This window comes from Strix uralensis, chromosome 12, assembly GCF_047716275.1.
Source record: "Strix uralensis isolate ZFMK-TIS-50842 chromosome 12, bStrUra1, whole genome shotgun sequence".
Lineage (NCBI taxonomy): Eukaryota > Metazoa > Chordata > Aves > Strigiformes > Strigidae > Strix > Strix uralensis.
This window is the reverse complement of record NC_133983.1, coordinates 4,733,449-4,753,303: the sequence shown is the minus strand read 5'-3', so window position 1 is coordinate 4,753,303 and position 19,855 is coordinate 4,733,449. Positions and strand designations below refer to the sequence as shown.

The 19,855-nt window shown below is 37.2% G+C and overlaps 1 protein-coding gene across 5 annotated transcripts; it reads right to left on the bottom strand.

Annotated features, from left to right (window-relative positions):
- Positions 1-1,004: 1,004 nt before the first annotated feature.
- On the bottom strand, positions 1,005-19,839 carry PRMT7 (protein arginine methyltransferase 7). Of its 5 annotated transcripts, none has more exons than XM_074881500.1 (18): positions 19,771-19,838; positions 18,910-19,083; positions 18,050-18,086; positions 16,562-16,711; positions 14,816-14,924; positions 14,364-14,476; positions 12,893-13,134; positions 12,570-12,747; positions 11,328-11,455; positions 10,394-10,535; positions 9,803-9,886; positions 8,535-8,582; positions 7,265-7,354; positions 6,440-6,601; positions 3,938-4,012; positions 2,985-3,145; positions 1,791-1,887; positions 1,005-1,228 (listed from the first exon to the last, which is right to left on the bottom strand). In XM_074881500.1, the coding sequence occupies exons 2-18, from the start codon at positions 19,002-19,004 to the stop codon at positions 1,070-1,072; spliced, it is 2,070 nt and encodes a 689-aa protein (XP_074737601.1). In that variant the 5' UTR covers positions 19,005-19,083; positions 19,771-19,838; the 3' UTR covers positions 1,005-1,069. The 5 variants fall into 5 exon arrangements, 4 of the variants coding, with proteins under 4 accessions (XP_074737601.1, XP_074737602.1, XP_074737603.1 ...); XM_074881501.1 differs by having other exon boundaries at positions 19,752-19,812; XM_074881502.1 differs by lacking the exon at positions 19,771-19,838 and adding an exon at positions 19,172-19,324 and having other exon boundaries at positions 18,910-19,079.
- Positions 19,840-19,855: the final 16 nt, after the last annotated feature.

Genomic DNA, 19,855 nt, shown 5'->3' with positions numbered 1-19,855 from the left:
ACATAATTTAGGACAGACAGTACATTGATTTTCTATTTCCCTTAATAGATCACACATACAAAACGGATACACCAATTGATTGTTCATCTAAAGCAGAATTAATTGCACACACATGGTCACACACTACACTTTCTGACAGCGTGATCTGGAATGCAACTAATAAAACCTCAGTTGTGGATACGTGCTATTGCAGAACAATATACAATTTAGCTAAACTGGCAGGTATTATTTAGCCCTCTGATGGAACAAGTATAAGGACACATTTTTGATCATATAATGCATATCACATATCTCCTAAAGATTTGCAAGGTTTTTAGACTATGGCTCTTTTTCTTTTGTTTCTGGTCAGACTACCATCAGTTTGTCACTTCCTATTGACCTAAATATGTACATTTTCTAATTTCCAGTTATGCCTTTTCAGACTTCAGCGACTGTTTAGCAAACATCTCTTCAGAAACACACCATCTCAGACTCCAGCAGGATGTCAGTGCCTCAGACTTTAATTCTCGGACCATTCCAGTTTCATACAGCCTCAACTTACACAAGTCTCTGAGCAGCTGAACTGTTTTGTTCTTCCTATTAAGTGTACTAATACAGATATGTACTTTGGCTTAGGATTTATTTTTGTGTGCTCTGAAGATTATTTCCCATTTTACACTGACAAAAGCAAAGCCTAGAAATAGATGAGTTTAACTCACTTTTATCTAATGTTAGTGTAAGGTTTAGTCTCTTCATCCACTGATACACCATACAATAACCAGTACATCAACTGTTTTGTAGCTCCATAACATTATTTAAAACCCCAAAATACCAGAGATTCACACTGAAACAGGTGATAACAAGTATGTGTATTTATGTATATAAACCCTGTCAGGAATACCTGTCCTTAAGGAAAGGTTCCTCGCCAGCTCCGCAACTATATATTTTGAAAACAAAACCAAAAATGTTTAAAGTATATTTCACAACAGTCAGTTTGGTCTCTGAGCACAATAAAAAAATCCCTCTGCCATACAAAAAAATACTATATAAGTTTATTATAATTTAGGAACATGAGTAAAAGGAAAGTATTTTACAGTAGCTTAAAATCCATGGCAATGTCTCCTGTCTTTGTGTCAAAATTTATAGCATATGTGACAGCACTAGGAAGGTCAGACAGAGTTTCTGATTCAATAACAGAACTGAAAAAATAGACAGCTTGCTTGCAGTGGGGATTCCATTCACAGTTTCCCTACAGGAGAGAGTTAAAAGTGAAAGCAGTCAAAACTCTATGATATTATTCCTAGACAGTAGTAAGTCAGTAAGAGTTCTTGTTCCCAGTTCAGTACACAACGATCAGATGGTTATCACTTCCATTGCCACTCATTCCATTACAGGAATACATAACTTGAAATACCATATGCTACAAAAATGGCAAAAATGGATTTGGTCAAAGAATAATTTAGATAGAATACCAAAAATACTTACTCCTTCCCCTCAAAATTTTTGCTTTTTTTAAAACTGAGAAGAGGACATTGCATGAATAAATTCTACTTTGAGCTAGCATCATATTTAAGTTCTGAATGTGGTCCAAACTATGGGAGAATTTGGATCCAATTCAGACTCTCCCATTCTAAGGTACATCTCCTGTTCACCCCAAAAATATGAACAGATAGCTCTACTAGTTCTGAGTACATAGTATTCAACTAGTGTAACAACGTGCACTGCATAAACCAAGCATGGCCAGCAGAGACCCATTTTTCAGCACTGTAATCCTATAGACCTTGACATAATAAATTAGACTGAAGAAATACCTTTTCATTTGAAATTTGCATCAGTCCTGTACTAATGGAGATATCAGCAGCAAGATGATACTCCATCCACAGAACCGCTCCATGGCTCTTTCCTTTCCTGGGGAGAGGTGGAAGATAAAAACCTGTTACTTTATACAATACTGACAGCTTAAATGCTGCACCCATTCCTCACATAGTTTAGGTGAGAGCTATAAAAGCATGAATAAATTGTTTCCTTGAAAAAACATTGAACAGCTGAATGATTTGGTAAATGGGTAGCAACTTGAAGTATGTGCAGATATGAAACCTAAAAAAGACAAGGAAAAGCAGAATATGTCATAACTAAATCTGCTCAGAACTACAGCCATTTAACAGGCACTCGATAACACGGCATAAATTATATGGCATATTTGGAGTACGTCCTTCAGAGACCCCAGCTTCTATTTTCTGAATTCTGAGGAAATATTTACCACACATACCATCTCACTTCAAGTGTCTGCTGCCCAAGGAGCAGAAGTCATGCTAGTGTGTTGCCTGTAAATACAACAGCTGGTGCAAAGGCAGAGACCCCATGCAGATGGTTCTGGATTTTGTGAAACCTTGAATTTTGTTTCACAAAGAGAAACATTATTACAGCAGTGTTTGAGTTACATAAGCTCGAGATAGTTAAAAATAAATTTCTTTTTTTTAATTCTTAACAGTATTTAAAGTTTGAACAGAATTAAGTACAATCTCTAGTTAGATTAATAGTGAAAAATATCTCAGAATACATGTGACAAATATCAAGACTGTCAGAGTTATAGTTAAAAGGAAGAATAGCGTACACTTTAAAGCTATTAGAGTAATTTGGAAAGCTAAAAAGGAGCTTTTTCTGCAAGAACTCAGTAATAGGGAACAAACGGAAAGATTAAAACCATCCAGGCAATGGTTTATTTTCTCTAAACTATAAATGAATCTATTTAAGATTTAAATCATGGTATCATCTAGAAAAATGTTATTTTTGAAATACAGGCATATTATGTAGGAAATTATCCTTATAGCCTATTGTGAATAGCCCCAGGAAATTTGTGTCAGAATGACGTCCACAACTTTAGGTCATATTATTAAGAATGGGCAAGTATGTACCCACTAGTTAACTGTAATACACAAAAAGCTTGAGTAAGAGGTAAAAAAATGGATGATGACAGGAATGTTTACTGCAATGAGAAAACTCACCGTAAAAGCTTTATAGAACCCTCTGTGCTGAGACAGTGTTGTGGTACAGTCTTTCTGAAGTCAAATGTCAAAACTTCCTGGGGGTCAGAGAGTGACTTGCAAGGATATTCCCACAGAGGGTGAGGTTCTGCTTCCTTGGATTCCCTAAAATTCAGAGAATTCTGAAGAAAGAAAGTAATAAAACTATCTGAAAACAATCCAAAAGCAAACAGTCCTTGTTTTCAAGTTATTTATGTGTCCTGAACCAAGAGTATTTAAGCAATAAAGCTGCAGGAGGACAGGACTGTACTTCTTAGGCATAAAATACAAACTACATGCATGAACTAATTGCTATGACTATGGTCCTCAGCAGTGAAACACAAACAGGTGCTTTCAAAATACAATGCATTTAACTTTTCTCCTCCCTTGAGATGAATTCTACTGTAGAACTGCCTGTACTCCTCTCCTCCACAATGACTATAAAGGCAATCTACAAGGCTAACTCAGATAAGGATATTGACAATACAGCTCTAGAAATTGATACAAATAAATCTCACCCTTCATATCTATTTCTTGAAAATCAAAAAGCCTTTTTCTCTCTCAAAAGTACCTGCAAGGGCAAGTAAGGGCAGCAGGATTCATCTCTGAACAATCCCCAAATGATTTGATTTCAAGCTCAGAATAAAATTTTGAGAACAGTATTTTTCTTTTTTGAATAAACAGAAGTATTTTCAAAACAGTGTGAAGTACTGAAGAGCTTGACAAATAAGAAGAAATATATAACCCCAAAACCCATGCCACAGAAGTTACTGTTTTGCAAGAACTAAATAACCACTATATTAATGAAGAACTAAACCAATGGTGTTGTGCCTAACATACAAGTTTTTCAAAGTCACTAAATACTTTTTTAAGCCAGCGCGAGTTTTGTTCTGTTTCACAGAGACTTGTGCTGAAACTATTCTCATTCTTCTTACTTTAATCATATCATCCATAGTACGGACATCAAAACCTTCACAGGTGCCACATGGACTCCTGATTCTCCATAAGTCCTAAAAAAGAAAACAGGATTTTGTTGGCTTTATTAAAAGAAACAGGAAATCTTAAAATAATTCTAGCTGTAGATTAGACATTTGATAACAAGCCAGATCAAAACTTTTTACTATCTATACATTCCTAAAGCATTAGAACTACTGCAAGAATTGGAAGATAATGTAATTCTGGGAAAATATTTTGCAAGTCAGCTAATTCTTCAGCCACTGCTTTCAACTCCTCTAAACAATCTGTCACATTTCCTACTATCTCTATGCATAATTTACTTTAGAGTAGGTATGGATTTGTCAAGATGAAACCCTTACAGGCCCCCCATTTCCACTACCCAACACAGGTAAGTGCTCCCAGTGGCATCAAACATCTTACAGCCTATTGACTACCATTCTTCCCTTTAGCACTCCAAAGATTAGTAAAATTATTTTACACGCTTCATACTATGCCTCTCATTAACTTTAGCAATCCACTGGAGAGACGGTGATTCAGTTCAACTTTTGCTTTTCTTAGACTGCATGAATAGTCTCTTAATAGAACAAGAACATTCACTAGCTGTGGATGTTCTTGTTCTATCATAGATGTGGAAAATATATTTTATTACCTGTTCATTGTTGCACTTAGCAACCCCAAATGTTCCTGCTCTACAAGATGGCAGCAGGACTGCTATACATTTAAATAAATGCTGCTGTAATTTATGCCTGAATAAAGCATGAACTAGAGTGACTATAAAGAATCTCTGAATGGTATATCTGATAGAACTATCAAATCAGATAGGTAGCATCCTGCTCCCTAAATGCAATTATAGAGTAAACAAGTTTATAACCGAAGTAATTTCATCAAATTCTTTCTCCTGGATCCAGCTTTTGCTAACTGCTTAACTGTAATGACATATCCCTACTCTGACAAGGCAGAACAGCCTACAGAGCCAGCTCTGCAGAATACCTTACAACACTATGTCTCTTCCTTCTGTCTAACCAAGAACTGGTAAATGCAGAGGTTATTTAAAAAAGCCCAGAGATTCTAGTCTTTGAATCTAGATTCACCACTGAACAAAGAGGAAAACATGAAATTAAAGCAAGACCTTTTGGAGTAGCTTAATAGAACAAAACACAAGTTAAATGTTCTATCAAAATAGCTATGTGGAATCATCTCTGAACACAACCCTGTACATAAAAGTATAAAACTGAGGTTCAGGTGACGTGAATGTCACTCTACATTCTGCTACTAGATTGCTGAATAATCTTAAATCATCACTCTGCATGCTTCAGTTTCCTCATCCAGAACATGAAGAGAATAATTCTTGCTTCCTTACAAAAAGCTTTGAGTTCTAGGGAAGTAAATCCTCCGGGTAAGAGAGCATGGAATTAAAATTAACTGCTTATGTCAATCCGATTACTGTTGATTAGTCTTAAACAACTGCTTCCTATTGTAAGATTCAGATTTACATTATCTACTTAGTATATATTTAAATTCTCTACATTTTTGCAGAAAACTCAAAGGTATGTAAACACATGCAGTGTAGTTGATTAGTGCCAGAGGGAAAAAGAACATACATATTTTCACATGCACAAATCAAACATGGAAGTACGAGAACAAGATTAAAGCGCATTCAAATAAGGAAACTGTTAAGGGAGAGAAGGCTCAGACACAAAACTACACAGCTGGTGAACCAGACAAAGGGAAGAAAAGAGAGAGAAAAGACCTGGTATTTGTAACAGATAAACTGAAGGTTACATTTATGTGAAAATTCATTAGACTATAGCATTTTTTTAAATATACAGATATGTTTATTTTCGTTACACAATTTCAGACTAAAGCTACTGGACAAAAACTCTGCATATTAATTACAAAAGTACCTATCTAATTTCCATTGTCATTGTAGGTAAACTCTTCACGGTCTTTACTGACAAAGTCCTTAATAACTGCAAAAAAGTTTGTACCTTTGTACAACTTATGAAAGATGACTTTTCAAAGTATTAAGATGTGACCCCTATTATGCTCAAATTTAGAACTGTGCATAGCCTCAAGTGGTTAAAAAAAAGAACATGCAATTATGAATCCTGCCTCCAGTCCTATACTTATAAAGCACAATTTTAAAACTTGTTATTTTGCAGAATATCTACTTCTATAGATAACCACAATTCTCACATGCTTCAGCAATATCTCTCTAATCTAAAGAAAAATTTTAAAACATTCAGCCCTTTCATTTAAAATGGTAAAATTATTCAAGTTAATTTTCTGACAGAGATGGCTGAAACAGCAAAACTCATCTTCAAGATGTCAAATATTCTTTTCTCAGGTGGTAAGTGCAAAACATATCAAAGTGTGCAGCATTAAGATGAGATAAACTTGCTGTTAAAAAATCCTGGATGAATACTCAATTTTAAGTGGATTAGTGTAAATATCAAATGGATAGTTCTAAACAATCTCACCTGAAACTCCACAATCATCATGTGCAAAGAAGCAGACTGAGGTAGGACAGTGACATTGCTGGTAAGGTGGCTGGTCACAGCTGTCCTAGCATACCAGAAATACAGGTTATGCCACGGCAGCAAACTTGTAGTAAAAAACGGCTCTCCCACAAGAACAGAAATCTTGGCAAAGAAAGAAAGAGATTAAAAGCATTGTAATAAAAAACAACAACTCACTAACACAGGCTGTTTATATCTTCAATAGTTAGACAATGCAATATAGCAAGTGAAGTCATCTAGATAAAAACTTCTACTGTTCCACAAAGATTTACTTACTGCATATACTGCACAACAATCTTTTTGCGCTTTTAGTTGGCAAATTTTAAAATTAATTTTCCTGCAATAAAGTTTGAGAGAAAATATTGCAGTTTTATGTTGGAAGGCTTTGTAGTAAGTGTCATAGAATTTTGAAGTTTTTAATTTAAGGATGTTAGTACTTCCAAATAGACTGCAATCTTCTGAGTGGCTTGAGAAAGAAGAGCTACAGCCTAGCAGAACATAGGCAGTTAAACCAGTTTAACTGCCCTTACAACTGGTGTAGATTGTGCAGGAAGGGAAAGTCATACCCTTTTAAAAACAAAGCAAAAACCCTCCCAGGCTTGAGACTAAGCCTCATTTAGTTTCAGTGGGACAACGTCTGAACCATCTACTTGTTATAATTTATATGAACTAGGACATATTGGGATTCATTGTGGTTACAGAAGCACAGTAGGAAAGCAAGATTTATTTTCACCTTCTGCTCCCCACCACGCCACTAAAATTCAGTATTGGACAACTGTAACATACCTTTTTATCTTCCAAATGAGAAGAGGTCAGCAACTCAGGACGTGCTTCTATTATTTTAATTTTATCTTCGAGATGATTTGCTTTAAAAAACTAAAAAGTAGCATACTGTCTTTATCAAAAGTTACAGCTGAGACTCAAACCCACACCAAAATAATAATTTTATTAAAAATAAACAAAAGGAAACCAATAGCGAAAAGCAATTTTAAAAAAACTGCCTACCATAACTCATCAGGACAATACAAGTCTATTCTTGAAGGGTGCATGCACTTTGAGCCAACATGTCACACCTAGTGAACTAAAGCACATGCCCTACATATTCCTTCAATTAAGTATATAAAAAGGCAGGTAACACAAAAGTTGCCTCACCTTCATTCATTTGTACTTTGAAGCATATGGGAAGGACAGTCAAGAAAGATAAGTGTTATTTCAGCTATGAATACACTGCTTATTTGGCTTCTGTTTGAGACCAGGTTTGCGTCCCAGTTTGCTACCATTCATGTTTTTGTACTCCTAAGCCACAGGCTGAGATAGACATCTTTCAAATATACAGTGCCAACTAAAACAGACGCAGCTGAACAATGACTTCAGGAAGCTGCTTTCAGTCACTTCTTAGACCTTAGCTGCCTCTCCTGAACAGCCTCTGCTCCAGTGGCACGGCCTTCTGTGCCCTACCCCGAGGAAGCCGCTGAACCATCACCTGCAGTTAAGGCCCATTGCCTACTGCCTCCTAAGAGCCAAAGAGCAGGGCAGGCATTCCCAACTTGTCTCAGCTGAAAGACAGAACTGCTAGATGCCACCTTCCAGGTGAGACTGGTGCAAGCTACAAGATGCTCTCCCATTCCACTAATCCTCGGAAACAAACAGCTTGGCTTTTATCTCCAGTGCAATGAGGGCAGCAGCTCAAGCAGACAAGCCAACAAGCATCCAAGAAGAGATCAAGCACTGGCAACTATATTCCCTCTGCTCAGCTCAACTTCCCCAGTGACCTACTCAGCTTGTGGCTAAAGCTCTGAGATAGATCCAATCTCCAACAGGATGTATTCCTCCAAGTACTTGCACACAGCTCTGCACAACTCCTTGGAAAAAATCATACCTCCTCCCTCCAACATACCCCACCTCCCACAGTCTTATCAAACTGTACGATCAAATACATTCATTAAACTTGATTTAACCTCCAAGTAATTGATGCAAGGATAATCAAAAGCATCAACTCTGGCCTTAGAAATGCCATGAGTTCATTTACTGCTTTAACAGAAAGCTGAATACTCACTTTTTCCATGACAGAACAGGACACAGCAGAGTTTTCTAATGTAAACACCTAAAGAAAATATACAACAGTAAGTCAACTAGCTTTATAATTTTTAATTAAATATGTAAACAAACAATGAAAGAACTATTTTGAAGCCCTAGTGAACATAGTTCATAAGAACCACGCATCTATTCGACAGCCCTCTCTCATGTACCTTTTTAACAACAAAAGCCCCCACCCCTCAATAACTACAGGCTAAATAATACTGTTTTTACAGCCATACAAGAAAAAAAAAAACAACAAAATGCAAATATTTATTTGCACATAGCATATTAACATTTGCTCTAGGCATATATATACTCCAGAACAAATGCAAGCATATTGCCAGTGTGCTGAATCAACCTCCACTAGTGCTTACTCCTTCTAAGCACGGTTTAACATGATCTGATTGTATCAGCTGGACAGAGCTCAGATGTACAATGCAGCACACCAGCAGTTTGAAGTAAGAAAGAAATTAGGTTTTATTCAATTTTGGTGAATAGTTAGGCAATATGCTGCTACAGGGCTAGGAAAATACTATGGAAATTTCTGTGTCTGCCCTATTCATTTCCTCTCTCCTGGTTGCCTGTGACTAGCCATTACTAAAGACAAAAATACAGGGGCCATGGATCACTGGTTTAACTCAGCATGTTTATTTCTATGAATTGCCTAGCAACTTCCTCGGGATTATATTACATTACACATTCCCAGATATTCAGTCCAACTGTAATAGATTTTAGTTTGACAAGCCCCATCAGAAAACACATCAAGTATGGTATACACTTGAGACAGGCAGGCAGTTCTCATTTACACACAGACTCAGTATTCTTACTGCTTCCTATCTTGCTGTTGCAGACCTTTCACTTCCGACTAGATAATAAATGTAATTATGGAATTGGAAACACAAAAGAAGAAAAAAAATTGCCATTTATGTCGGTAGAAACAGTATTTGCAAAAACACCAAGATACAAAATGGCAAACAGCAATCAGTGGGGAATAAGGAACACTGCTTTCATTCAAGGTTACATATTGGTAAACATCAAATCTGGTAATTATTATCTCCCTAGACTTCAGCTTGATCAGAGATGAACTTAACCTCCTCTTCAACACAATGGGAGCCTCTTTCTCACTTGTCACTGAAGAGGCACTGGAAGTAACTAAATAACGGGCTAGAAATTCTGAACCAGATGAGAGGGCTGGAAATACCAAGCTAAAACACAAAGAAAGAAAAACAGGAAAAAGTACTGTACCTGCTTTGCTCCAAGATAGTGAGCCAGCACAGGCAGCAGACTCCCATCACTGATACAGAGGCAAACACTATCTGTTTTCAGAACCTACAGAAATTAAATAGTCATTGTTATTCCTATTCCAGATGAATAAGTTTTCAAATTCTAGACATTCTGGTAGTGTTTTTTCCCCACTTTATACACTTCCATATCAAATAAGGACTGGGAGATACAGTGATTAATATATCCACTTCAAGCAGAACAGAATACTATTAAGAAATGTTCATCTAATCCCCTTGTTTTAGGTCAGAAAATGTTTGGACAAAAATGCATTGGGTGTCTTTATTCAACTACCAATACCCCTTCTAACAAATACACATTGCTACAAATTGCTACAAATTTCTATGCAAAAATGGCTGCTTAGAATTTAAAAAAAGTAATACCAAAGTTTTCATGACAAAATATAACTTATATCTCCTGATGTAAATAAAATATACTTTAGAAGCAAAGTCCTTTAGCAAGGGAGAAACAAATTCCACAAATAATTACTGCAAAAAAACCCAATACATACATCTATGGCAGAAGCCAAAAAACCTCCTGGCAACCTGCACTCACTTTCATCAAAGACTTGATGTATTGGCGTGTTCGGTTCTGATCATTTAATTGCCCAAAGCGTGGTCTGTTCCAAAGAAGATGAGCCTGACATCTACAAACAGGACTCTCAACACGAACGTCTGATTTCTTCTCCTCTTCTCCTCTGCAAAGTAATTTCAATGAAGTATTAACTACAGCATCAGTAATATTTTTTCACAAACATGTGCATTTACACATTTTAGCTAGTATGCACATTAACGCATTTGAACTCCACTGTTACTTGTTCAAATCCACTAGTTCTGAGGGGACCCTTTTTTAGCTTTGCATTTCCAAATGAAAAGAAGAGCCAATTTTCACCTTTTTTTAAAAAACAAAACCAAGAACTGCCCAAACTTTCCCACTGACTGTGATGGTTAGGTATTTTAGGCTTTGACCTTTTAGAAAAAAGTTATGCATTTGGATTCCTAAGTAACAAAAAAGGCACATATAATTCAGGAGTTAACTTTTAAAGCTGGCATTGATTTTTAAAAATGTTGGCTGATATTGTCATCACAACCAACATGATTAAGCTCCTCTTAATTTGAGAACAAGGCATTAATCTCAGAAAGACAGTGATAAGAAAATACAAAAGAGACAGCATGGCAATTACACACTCCTTTACCTATATGCCAGCTCAGCCAAGATAGGCTTTCCAGGAACCTACCATGAGTGGGTGTTGTTTCTCTGTCACAGAATGCCATCAGGTATAAGGCAGGAGCCTGCAGTCCAAACCTCAACTCTGTTTTTATGCATCACATGTTTTTTTCACCTGTGCATTGCCCATAAAGTGGCTTTTAATAATTTTCTAGTCTTTAGGTTCTGATCTTGTTCTTCTACAAAACAGCTACTTCTAAGAACAGCAAATACTCGAGCTTGGAATAAAATACCCTCCCTTTTCACACACACGTCTTGTTACCTGTCTTTCTGCAGCTTATACCACACAGAGTACTCATCACGACAGGCAGTCAGGTACACCTTCTCACCCTGGAGAACTGGCTCCTCATTTGGAAGGAAATACACACACTGCATCCAGTGATCTCTCCACTGAAAAGGGTTAATAAACAAAACCTTAGGAATTAACTCATAAATAGTAAAGTAAAAATATACCAGGAAATCAATTCCCAAGAATGGGCACAACTTTGAAGCACTGATGTATGACTAGCTGAAAGAATCTTGTTCATGTCAGCAAGGCTGAGTAAGGACTAATACCGTGTATTGAATAAATGCCCTGCATATAGATTTCTTACAACAGAACAAGCCTGAGACCACTGGCTTGCTGACTAGCTAAGCTTGTATTTTAATCAAATGAAAACCAAATCCAAAATACACTTTGCATTTATTAATGCAGTTTTGTCTCTATAGTTCACTTATGTTAGAAACCTTTATGGCTGACAGTGACCAGTGGTTGGAGCCTCATGTATCAAATGAGGTCACTTAGTGTCACTCAGATATGACAGCACAACTATTTTGTGTTTCAAAAAGCTATTTACTGCACTGTAAATATTCCAAGCTGATCGGTCATTCTAAGCTGACCAAATGCCCTGAAGATTGATAGTTTCAAATTTTATTCTCAAACATGGTTAAGTGCAAGCAATCATTCTGTAGTTTCCTTTTAACTAAGTTGATCCTACTAGTAAATACATTCACACAAAAACCCATGAATCTGATTTCATAGTGATCTCCTGTTCCTCTAAATATCCAGTATCAACCCAGCATTTTCCAACACCAGCCTTTTTTATGGGAGTATAAATATATTACCATAAACTTAACACTTATTTGGAAATTTAATAGAACTACATGGAAGCAAACCACAGACTAATATTTTGACAAGGGATAGAGACTAGTTAAGAAAAAATATGTGGAAATATTTTGATTTATTCCTTGAAAATAATTTTTAAAAAGTCTGGAAGACAGCTTCAGTTTTAAAGTTTTACATTAAAGCTTAAAGGTAAGTCTTACATGAAAGAAAACCTAAAACGGGTGCGTAATAAAGTTAACATTTCTATGATTTGCTTATGTAGCATCTTCCAATACATAAAGCATTAGCAAGTTCCTACACAGTTTAAGGCACAGCTGCTTAAAACACCCGGTATGGCCTTTACCCAAAATAATTACTGGTAGTCGTTCGATGATAGTATGTGAAGGCTCAGTATTTTACCTGGAAAGCAGCAGTGGGTTTTACCCAGTATGGAGCCATTGTGCAGTTTATCATCCCAGAAGGGTCCATGTCAATATCCCACCAGGAAAGTACGATTTGTGCCTTGCCAGATTTTACAGGCTCCAGCTGCACTCTATAGTAGGTAGGAGCACTCCTTACTGGCTTACTGAAATCCACACTGCAGAGAAGCATCAAAATTGTAAAAAGAAACAGTTCAGCATTTTTCAGAAATTTTCACTAGCTTCCCACGGTGAATACACAACTTATATAAAAGGCGTAACAGGAAAATTTTGGTTTGAACAAAATGACGACACCTACTTTACCTGAACATTGTCACCACATCACTAAGGACAGTGAAGTCACTTGACGGCATCTGGTTCAGCTGGATATCACAAACAGATGGAACACCTGGACAGTTCTCCATTTCTGAAGGGGAGACAATAATTTTTTCACCATCCTCTGCTTCGACACGAACAGGAAACAGTTTGCTCCAGGACCACATTCTTTTGGATTCCACTAACTGGACATACACTGTTGCCCTGTGAGGCACTGCCTCACATCCTTCCTGAGTGTTAAAACAAAGGGTAAACGTATTCAACAAATTTGACTTAGTAACATGCATGAGAATGAAATCAATTGAAATGTGAAACAATTTAAAGAAAAGTTGGACTAGGAGCTTTGAAATCTTAAACACAAATTATTTCAGAGACTTCTGCAACATCAGGGCACTTTTGCTTTTTCTCTATTTGTGAAATACAATACATATATACCTATCTTGTTCAGTGTAGTTCAGCAAGGCCAGATTACTTTATTAACCATGCAACAGTACCATTTTACTAGCCTCAGTTAAACATGTATTTCCATACTCATCCTGAGATAAGAGATCTATCTTGAGCTTCTCAAGGCAGGTAACTACTAAGCTATCAACATTAAAACAGAGTTTGTGATTACAATAAGTAAATAAGAAAGATAATTGCTCAAATATTTATGGAATAATAACTCTGTATCCATGTTTAAAGAGTAGAAAACATGTAAGTTGTTCTAAAAAACCACTGTGAACTAAGAGCTAACTGTGAAGTCCAAGAACAATTCTTTTACAAAAAAAAGTCTAGTTACAGTTTAGAGTTATATATGGAGAGCAGTAAAAAGTTATGGAGTGCTATTGTCTTTACATGTAGAACTGGTGAAACGAAACTTATAAAGCTAAATAAAGTTTTGTCATCCACATTTTAATTAAAGGGAAAAATTAGCAGGGGTGAAGGAGAAAGCCCTAAAATTACACCCATGGATTAATATCCAGTGGGTTTTTTGACATATAATTTGATTACGGTGCTTAAAGTATTTTCACAGGCAAAAACCACGCAGAGTAGCAAGAGCTCCTTAGGAAAAACCCAATCAATTCCTGGGAGGTGAAGCCCATCAAATTTAGGAGGAGAATAATTTTTTAAAACATCTTGGGACCTATTCACCATTGGAACAAACTACTAAAGAAAGTTCCAAATCAGAACTGGATGCCTTTCTGAAAGACATTTGTTAATCAGCAAGTTAATGGTTTTAATACAAAGCAACTAAGTGTAATTTCAGAGTCTGTGATTTACAGTATGTGCCCCGATAGCTTTATTCTAGGAATGAATCTAGCAAATTATTCACTGAATAAGAAATTAGCACAGCTGATGGTGTATTTACAAAGGATACAGAAGGTTAAATCAAGTATAATCTCTATCCTACTCCAAAAAAGACAGAAGAGTTTCTCTAGGGATAAATCTGACACACTATCAATTTCTGTTTTCTTACCTGTACAAGGTATTTGTGTGCATGCTCATAGGTTGGTAAAGCTCCTTCTCCGATCAGCTCTGTATCAAATAATTCTGTTACCAGGATGTTTGCACGACATTGCATATCTCCATCTAAAAGACACAATTTAACATAGTAAAATTGAGACTTTTTATATAAGTCTTTCAAGAAAATACTATACTGAAAACACAAGTCATTCAAAAACTTATTCCTGTTAGAGAGCCTGATGAAGACTGCAAATTATTTTCTTTTAGAAGTTTACTATGAAATACAAATGACTACTGAAATACTATTCAACACTTCCTTTTGAAGGAAATTTCCAATGTTACTTCCTAGAGAGTAAAGGATTTGCTTGGTTTAATTAAAAACATTCAGAAAGTGAGAAGAATACATATTCCCTCATGGTTTTGAGGTACTCGCCAATTTTTTTAACCCTAGCCTATTTTTCTCACCTGGGCCAACTGTGACTTCAGTGGAGTGCTTGTTGATTACCTTGATCTTGTCACGAAAACCATTTTTCTCCACTATCTTCACAGCAGCATTAGCCATGGGCTTGAAAACCTGTAAATAGAAAGACTCTTCACAAACTAGTAAGCTAACACTAGCTTTCAAAAATGAAAGGACATCAACACAAAATGCAGCATATTTAGTCCTGCCAAAATTTTAACATCTTCTGTATCTTTTCCTGTTTGAAGTTCATTACCATGAAACAAGACAGCAAGCCTCACTTCAAAGGTTCATAGGGCTCCAATGTCACTGTTACAAACTATCAGCTGTTTCCAAAAGCTACTCCAAATTAACTTTTGAAAGACAAGAATACACATTAAGAATATTTAGCATTTACATTAAACTTGTTATTTTTAAAAAGATATGCATGCATCAAAAGAGGCCCCCAGAGACTTTTATGTGCTCAAAACAAATAAATACATAAAAGAACCCAAAACAACCAGCACTGAAATGGTCACTTAAGTATGCCAAAAATCTGCTTTTATTAACAGCATAACCGTGAAGAGAATTTTTATTTCATTTAGAACAAAAAGAATATATAGCTTGAAAATAGCAGAACGATGAAGAATGTGTTGAAAGGGCTTAACATCCACATCCAGTTTTTAAACTCAAAAATTTTTTAAATATTCTACTCAGCCATACAACCTGACTACTTAAGAGAAGAAATTTGTGGCCACTTTGGAACCTAGCCCAAGTTCCAGAACTGGAATAATGTATTCCTATTAGAACACCTACACCAGTAGCTCTCAGACTTCAGATTAGGCTTTTATTTTCCATCATGGGCCTCCCTTCCTCCCACCAGCTACTGATCCTCCTCCATCAGAGTGGTCAACAAACTACTAAGCAGAAGGCAAAAGACCTCTCCTACCACATCACTTCTGATACTGTCTCTTCCCTACGATTGGCTGTGAACAGATTTATTCTGCAGGCTACTGCTTCCTGTACCTACATGAAAGATGACTGACCCTACATGAAAATGATCATAGGATAAAATCCAAATTAAAAAAATGTAGATTTTTACTTGGATAAAAATCACAGTGCACCCTTTCAACTGTGACCATCAGACAAGTGAATCTTCTTTTTGTTTTTTTCAAATGTGTAAACCAAAAAATTAAATTTGCCAGAATCTTCCTGTTATCCTTCATATAAGAAATGACTGATAATGACCATCAGGATGTTTCTTAACTGCCAATAAAAAAGGATATGCTCCATCTAATCACAAAGAAATGAAAAATAAGTTTATGAGACAGTATCTTTATTAAGATGGGATTCATGTTATTATTAAGTGGGTCTGAGAACCCATCTCCAAGAGCTGAAACTCAGGAAGATCAACAATATAGTTTGAGAATACTCACATTTTTCAAAAACTTTTATCAAGTTTTCCATATTACACTTGAGTTTTGATAAGTAGAGAAGACAGAACACTATGAAACTTAACTTAGTACTGTTAATCTGTACATTTACAGAAACTATCCCAAGAATGAAAAATGTATTATGTCTTTTCAACCATATGCTTGTACAATCTAAGTCTTTTTCACACAGATAAAAGCATCAAACTTGCATTTCAGAAACCACAAATGGCAAACGCATCCACAGCACTGATCACTCAGACAGAACAACTGCATTAAATCTCTAAAAAAAGGTTATGAACGTGCATGCAGAATTATGTGCAACCAATAACAAATGCTTACCTCAATCGCATAGCAGAAATCTGCACCTGCTGAAGCTGCCATCATAGACAGGAGTCCTGTGCCAGTCCCTATGTCTAGAACAATTGCTTTCTCACCCCTTTCTTTTACTCTGCTCACTGCAGCACGAATACCTTGGTAATACTTTGTGTTCTGTGGAGATGGGAAAAAACAAAGAAGAAAGAGATCAGCAAGCTTTTATCTATTCATTTTATTCATATCTATTTTAACTTTTGTAGAGAAATCTTGCACTTTCAGACTATAAGTTTATAGCTAGAAAAACACCTACAGACATTCTTCATTCTATAGTCACATCAAAGCCATTTTCAGTGAAAGGAAGTGTTTTTGGAGGGATCAGTCCATTTAAAGCACATCAATTTTTATCACACCATTCACTCATCATTGATCAGTCAGCTATTTACAACGCTTGCATAATTTACAAATGCAATAAATTTTCTAGACATAAAAATAATAGTTAAGATCCATGAGAAATACTACTGGTTTTCTTACTACTTTTCCACTGCAGCACCACTCAAATAGTCTTCTAGTGCCTCTGACAGCATAAGACCTGAAGTATCTTGGATTTAGATTCCTCTCCATATACTGGAAAACATTCCCACATGAGAGGCAGCATGTGTAAATACTGGCTTTTGGTTATGTGCCATTAAGTGGGGCTACATGCATACCAGCAATAACAACAGGGAAAAAACCAATCCTGCCATCTGTCAGCTACAGTATACATAGCAAAATATATGCTTATATTTACTGCATAATAGCCTACTGTAAATCATTTGAAAAGGAATGTCTTATCAAGCCTTTCCAAATAACACACTATCTTTGGATATTTGGAATCTGCTGGATTCCTTTCCAAACCATTCTAGTTAACACTTTTGATATATAACTCCAGTAGAGTTGTTTTAATTACTTAGACACAACTTGGTGCTCTACATGGCTTATTAAATGCCTGATCCCTCTGGCATGTTTCAATTCAGTATGAATTCAAGACTCGTAGTATAGACACCATAAAAATCTTTAAAAATGTTATTGACTAAACGGCTAGAGCAGAAAGTACATTTAAACCATCCACTCCAGACTTTATCATGCCAGTAGATACGGTATCTCAATTTTCTTCTCGATCCTAAGCAGTAAATAAGAGCTAAAAATATCACAAGAGAATTAAGATAGACTTTACTTACATTCCTAAAAACTAGATTCACATTTATAGCCTTTGAAATTTCATCTAATGAGCTCTCTCTGTCAAAAATGTCAAACATAGAACAGCAAACTGAATGTAAATATCATGTTCTGTAGTAAACAACAGAACACTTAAGAGTCAGATGTTGATCTAAGAGCAGGTCTGGTATCTTAAAGGGTACAAATTCGATCATTTCATCCTTCAGAGAAACCTGTATAATCATGCAGACAGCTATTCAAGAGAAAGGACATTAGTATTTTCTTACCGTTCAGAAGTTTTTTTGCTTCTATACTTACTCTGTCTTTATCGTGAAGCATATCTGCATAGCGTGACCTAAAATTTAAAAAATCCAGTCAAAATACTACATACTGCAAAGCATGACGGAACTGCTAGATCTCGTATAGCTTCCTTTGTTTTCTCTTACTAAGGCAACGGGTCCCCATGACCCATAAATGGGGACATACAATTTGAGGATCTGAACTGGCTCCCAAATCTAAGGAATAATGTCATTTCAGTGATCTGGTCATCAGCATATACATAAACTAATTAACTGCTGGCATATATCCTCTCTTCAGCAACAGACCCAATACATGAACCTATGAACAAACAGCTGTGAAATAACAGCTGGGACAGACAAGAGCTTCATACAGAGCAATACACAGGAATGAAAGACAGCCTAATAATGGTCTACCATTTGTTACCAAGACTTAAATTTCTTTGGTATTCATATCTTCATGGGTCGTACTACTTAAAAATACTCCCAAATCTAATCTTCCCAATTTCTCTGGCTGTTACATTAAGCTCTTAAAAAAGTTACTACAGGAATAGACACTTAGTAATTGTTTCTTGCACTGGGGATTTAAAAGAAATTTAGTCAATGCATTTTGCCACAACTCAGTCACTGTCAGCATTAAGATAAGCACCTCAGAAATGTCTTTTAAAAATTTAGAAGGAAACTACCTGGAGAATACTTTACAAAATTCTACATTTCTAGTTCTGTCCTGTACAACACAGGGCACTGTAACATTTAGACTGTCCTACAATCTGTGTCCTTTAAACTTCTATAGAGAAAAACCCAAAATTTGTCATAGAAACAAGTTGTGTTTGCTCTTTTTTGTAGCTCTAGTGGAACAATAAGCTATTTTTTCAAGTATACCTTGCAATTTCCTGATGATAGTCATAGTTCTCATCCTCTTCTAACCACTCCATTGCACCAGTGGTTGGATTAGCTCTTCCACAAAAGGTCTTCATGATCAATCCCAATTTGTATTATTTATGTATTATGTGTGGTTTTGCTGTTTTGGCTTCAGTATAACACCCAAAATACTGGCTGTGTAAAAAAAAAAACCACAGAACTTCAAATGAAAACAACAGACATCACTTTAGCTATGGATACATATATACTTTCCCTGTTATACCTGCCTTGTCCAGAAGCATTGGTCACTGCCTTGCACTTTTTCTATAAGAACGTTTTCAGCTCAAACCTGTCACCCAACCCTGCTCAGGAACTCAGCCCAGGAAAAAAAAGCAGCAGCAAGTTCTCAAGGAACACCACCTTGTTCTCAAGGCAACGCACCGAGGGAGACCAACCACCCCCTCTGGGGGGGGTCCCCACACCCTGTCTGCAAAGGGACCTGCCAGCTCTGGGCAGCGGCAGAGCCAAGGGGACTGGCGGCCGCAGCGCCCTGCCCGACTGGGGCCCCGGGCCGCGGTGGAGAGGCCCAGGGCCAGAGCAAAGCACCTGCCGGAGGCTCCCCGCGCCCGGGCAGCGGCAGCCATGCCGGGGGTGGGCGCCACCGTGGGACAGGCCCAGCCGCGAGCAGAGCGGCCTCGGCCGGGACCTTCCCCCACCTCAGGAAAGAGCTGCGACGGGACACCGCGAGAACGCTCTCCGCTACCCCCTGCACGAAACCAACGCAGCGACCCCGGAAACCCGCGACCTCATCTCATCTCATCTCATCCCACCCCGCCCCGCCCCAAGGCCCCGCCACCACCCACCCCTCAAGCCGCCTCACACCCCTCAGGCCGCCTCAGAAGGCGCGAGCCGCCGCCTGCCCGGCGTGCACCGCGCGGCGGGGGCGGGGCCCCGGGCGGGGCGGGGC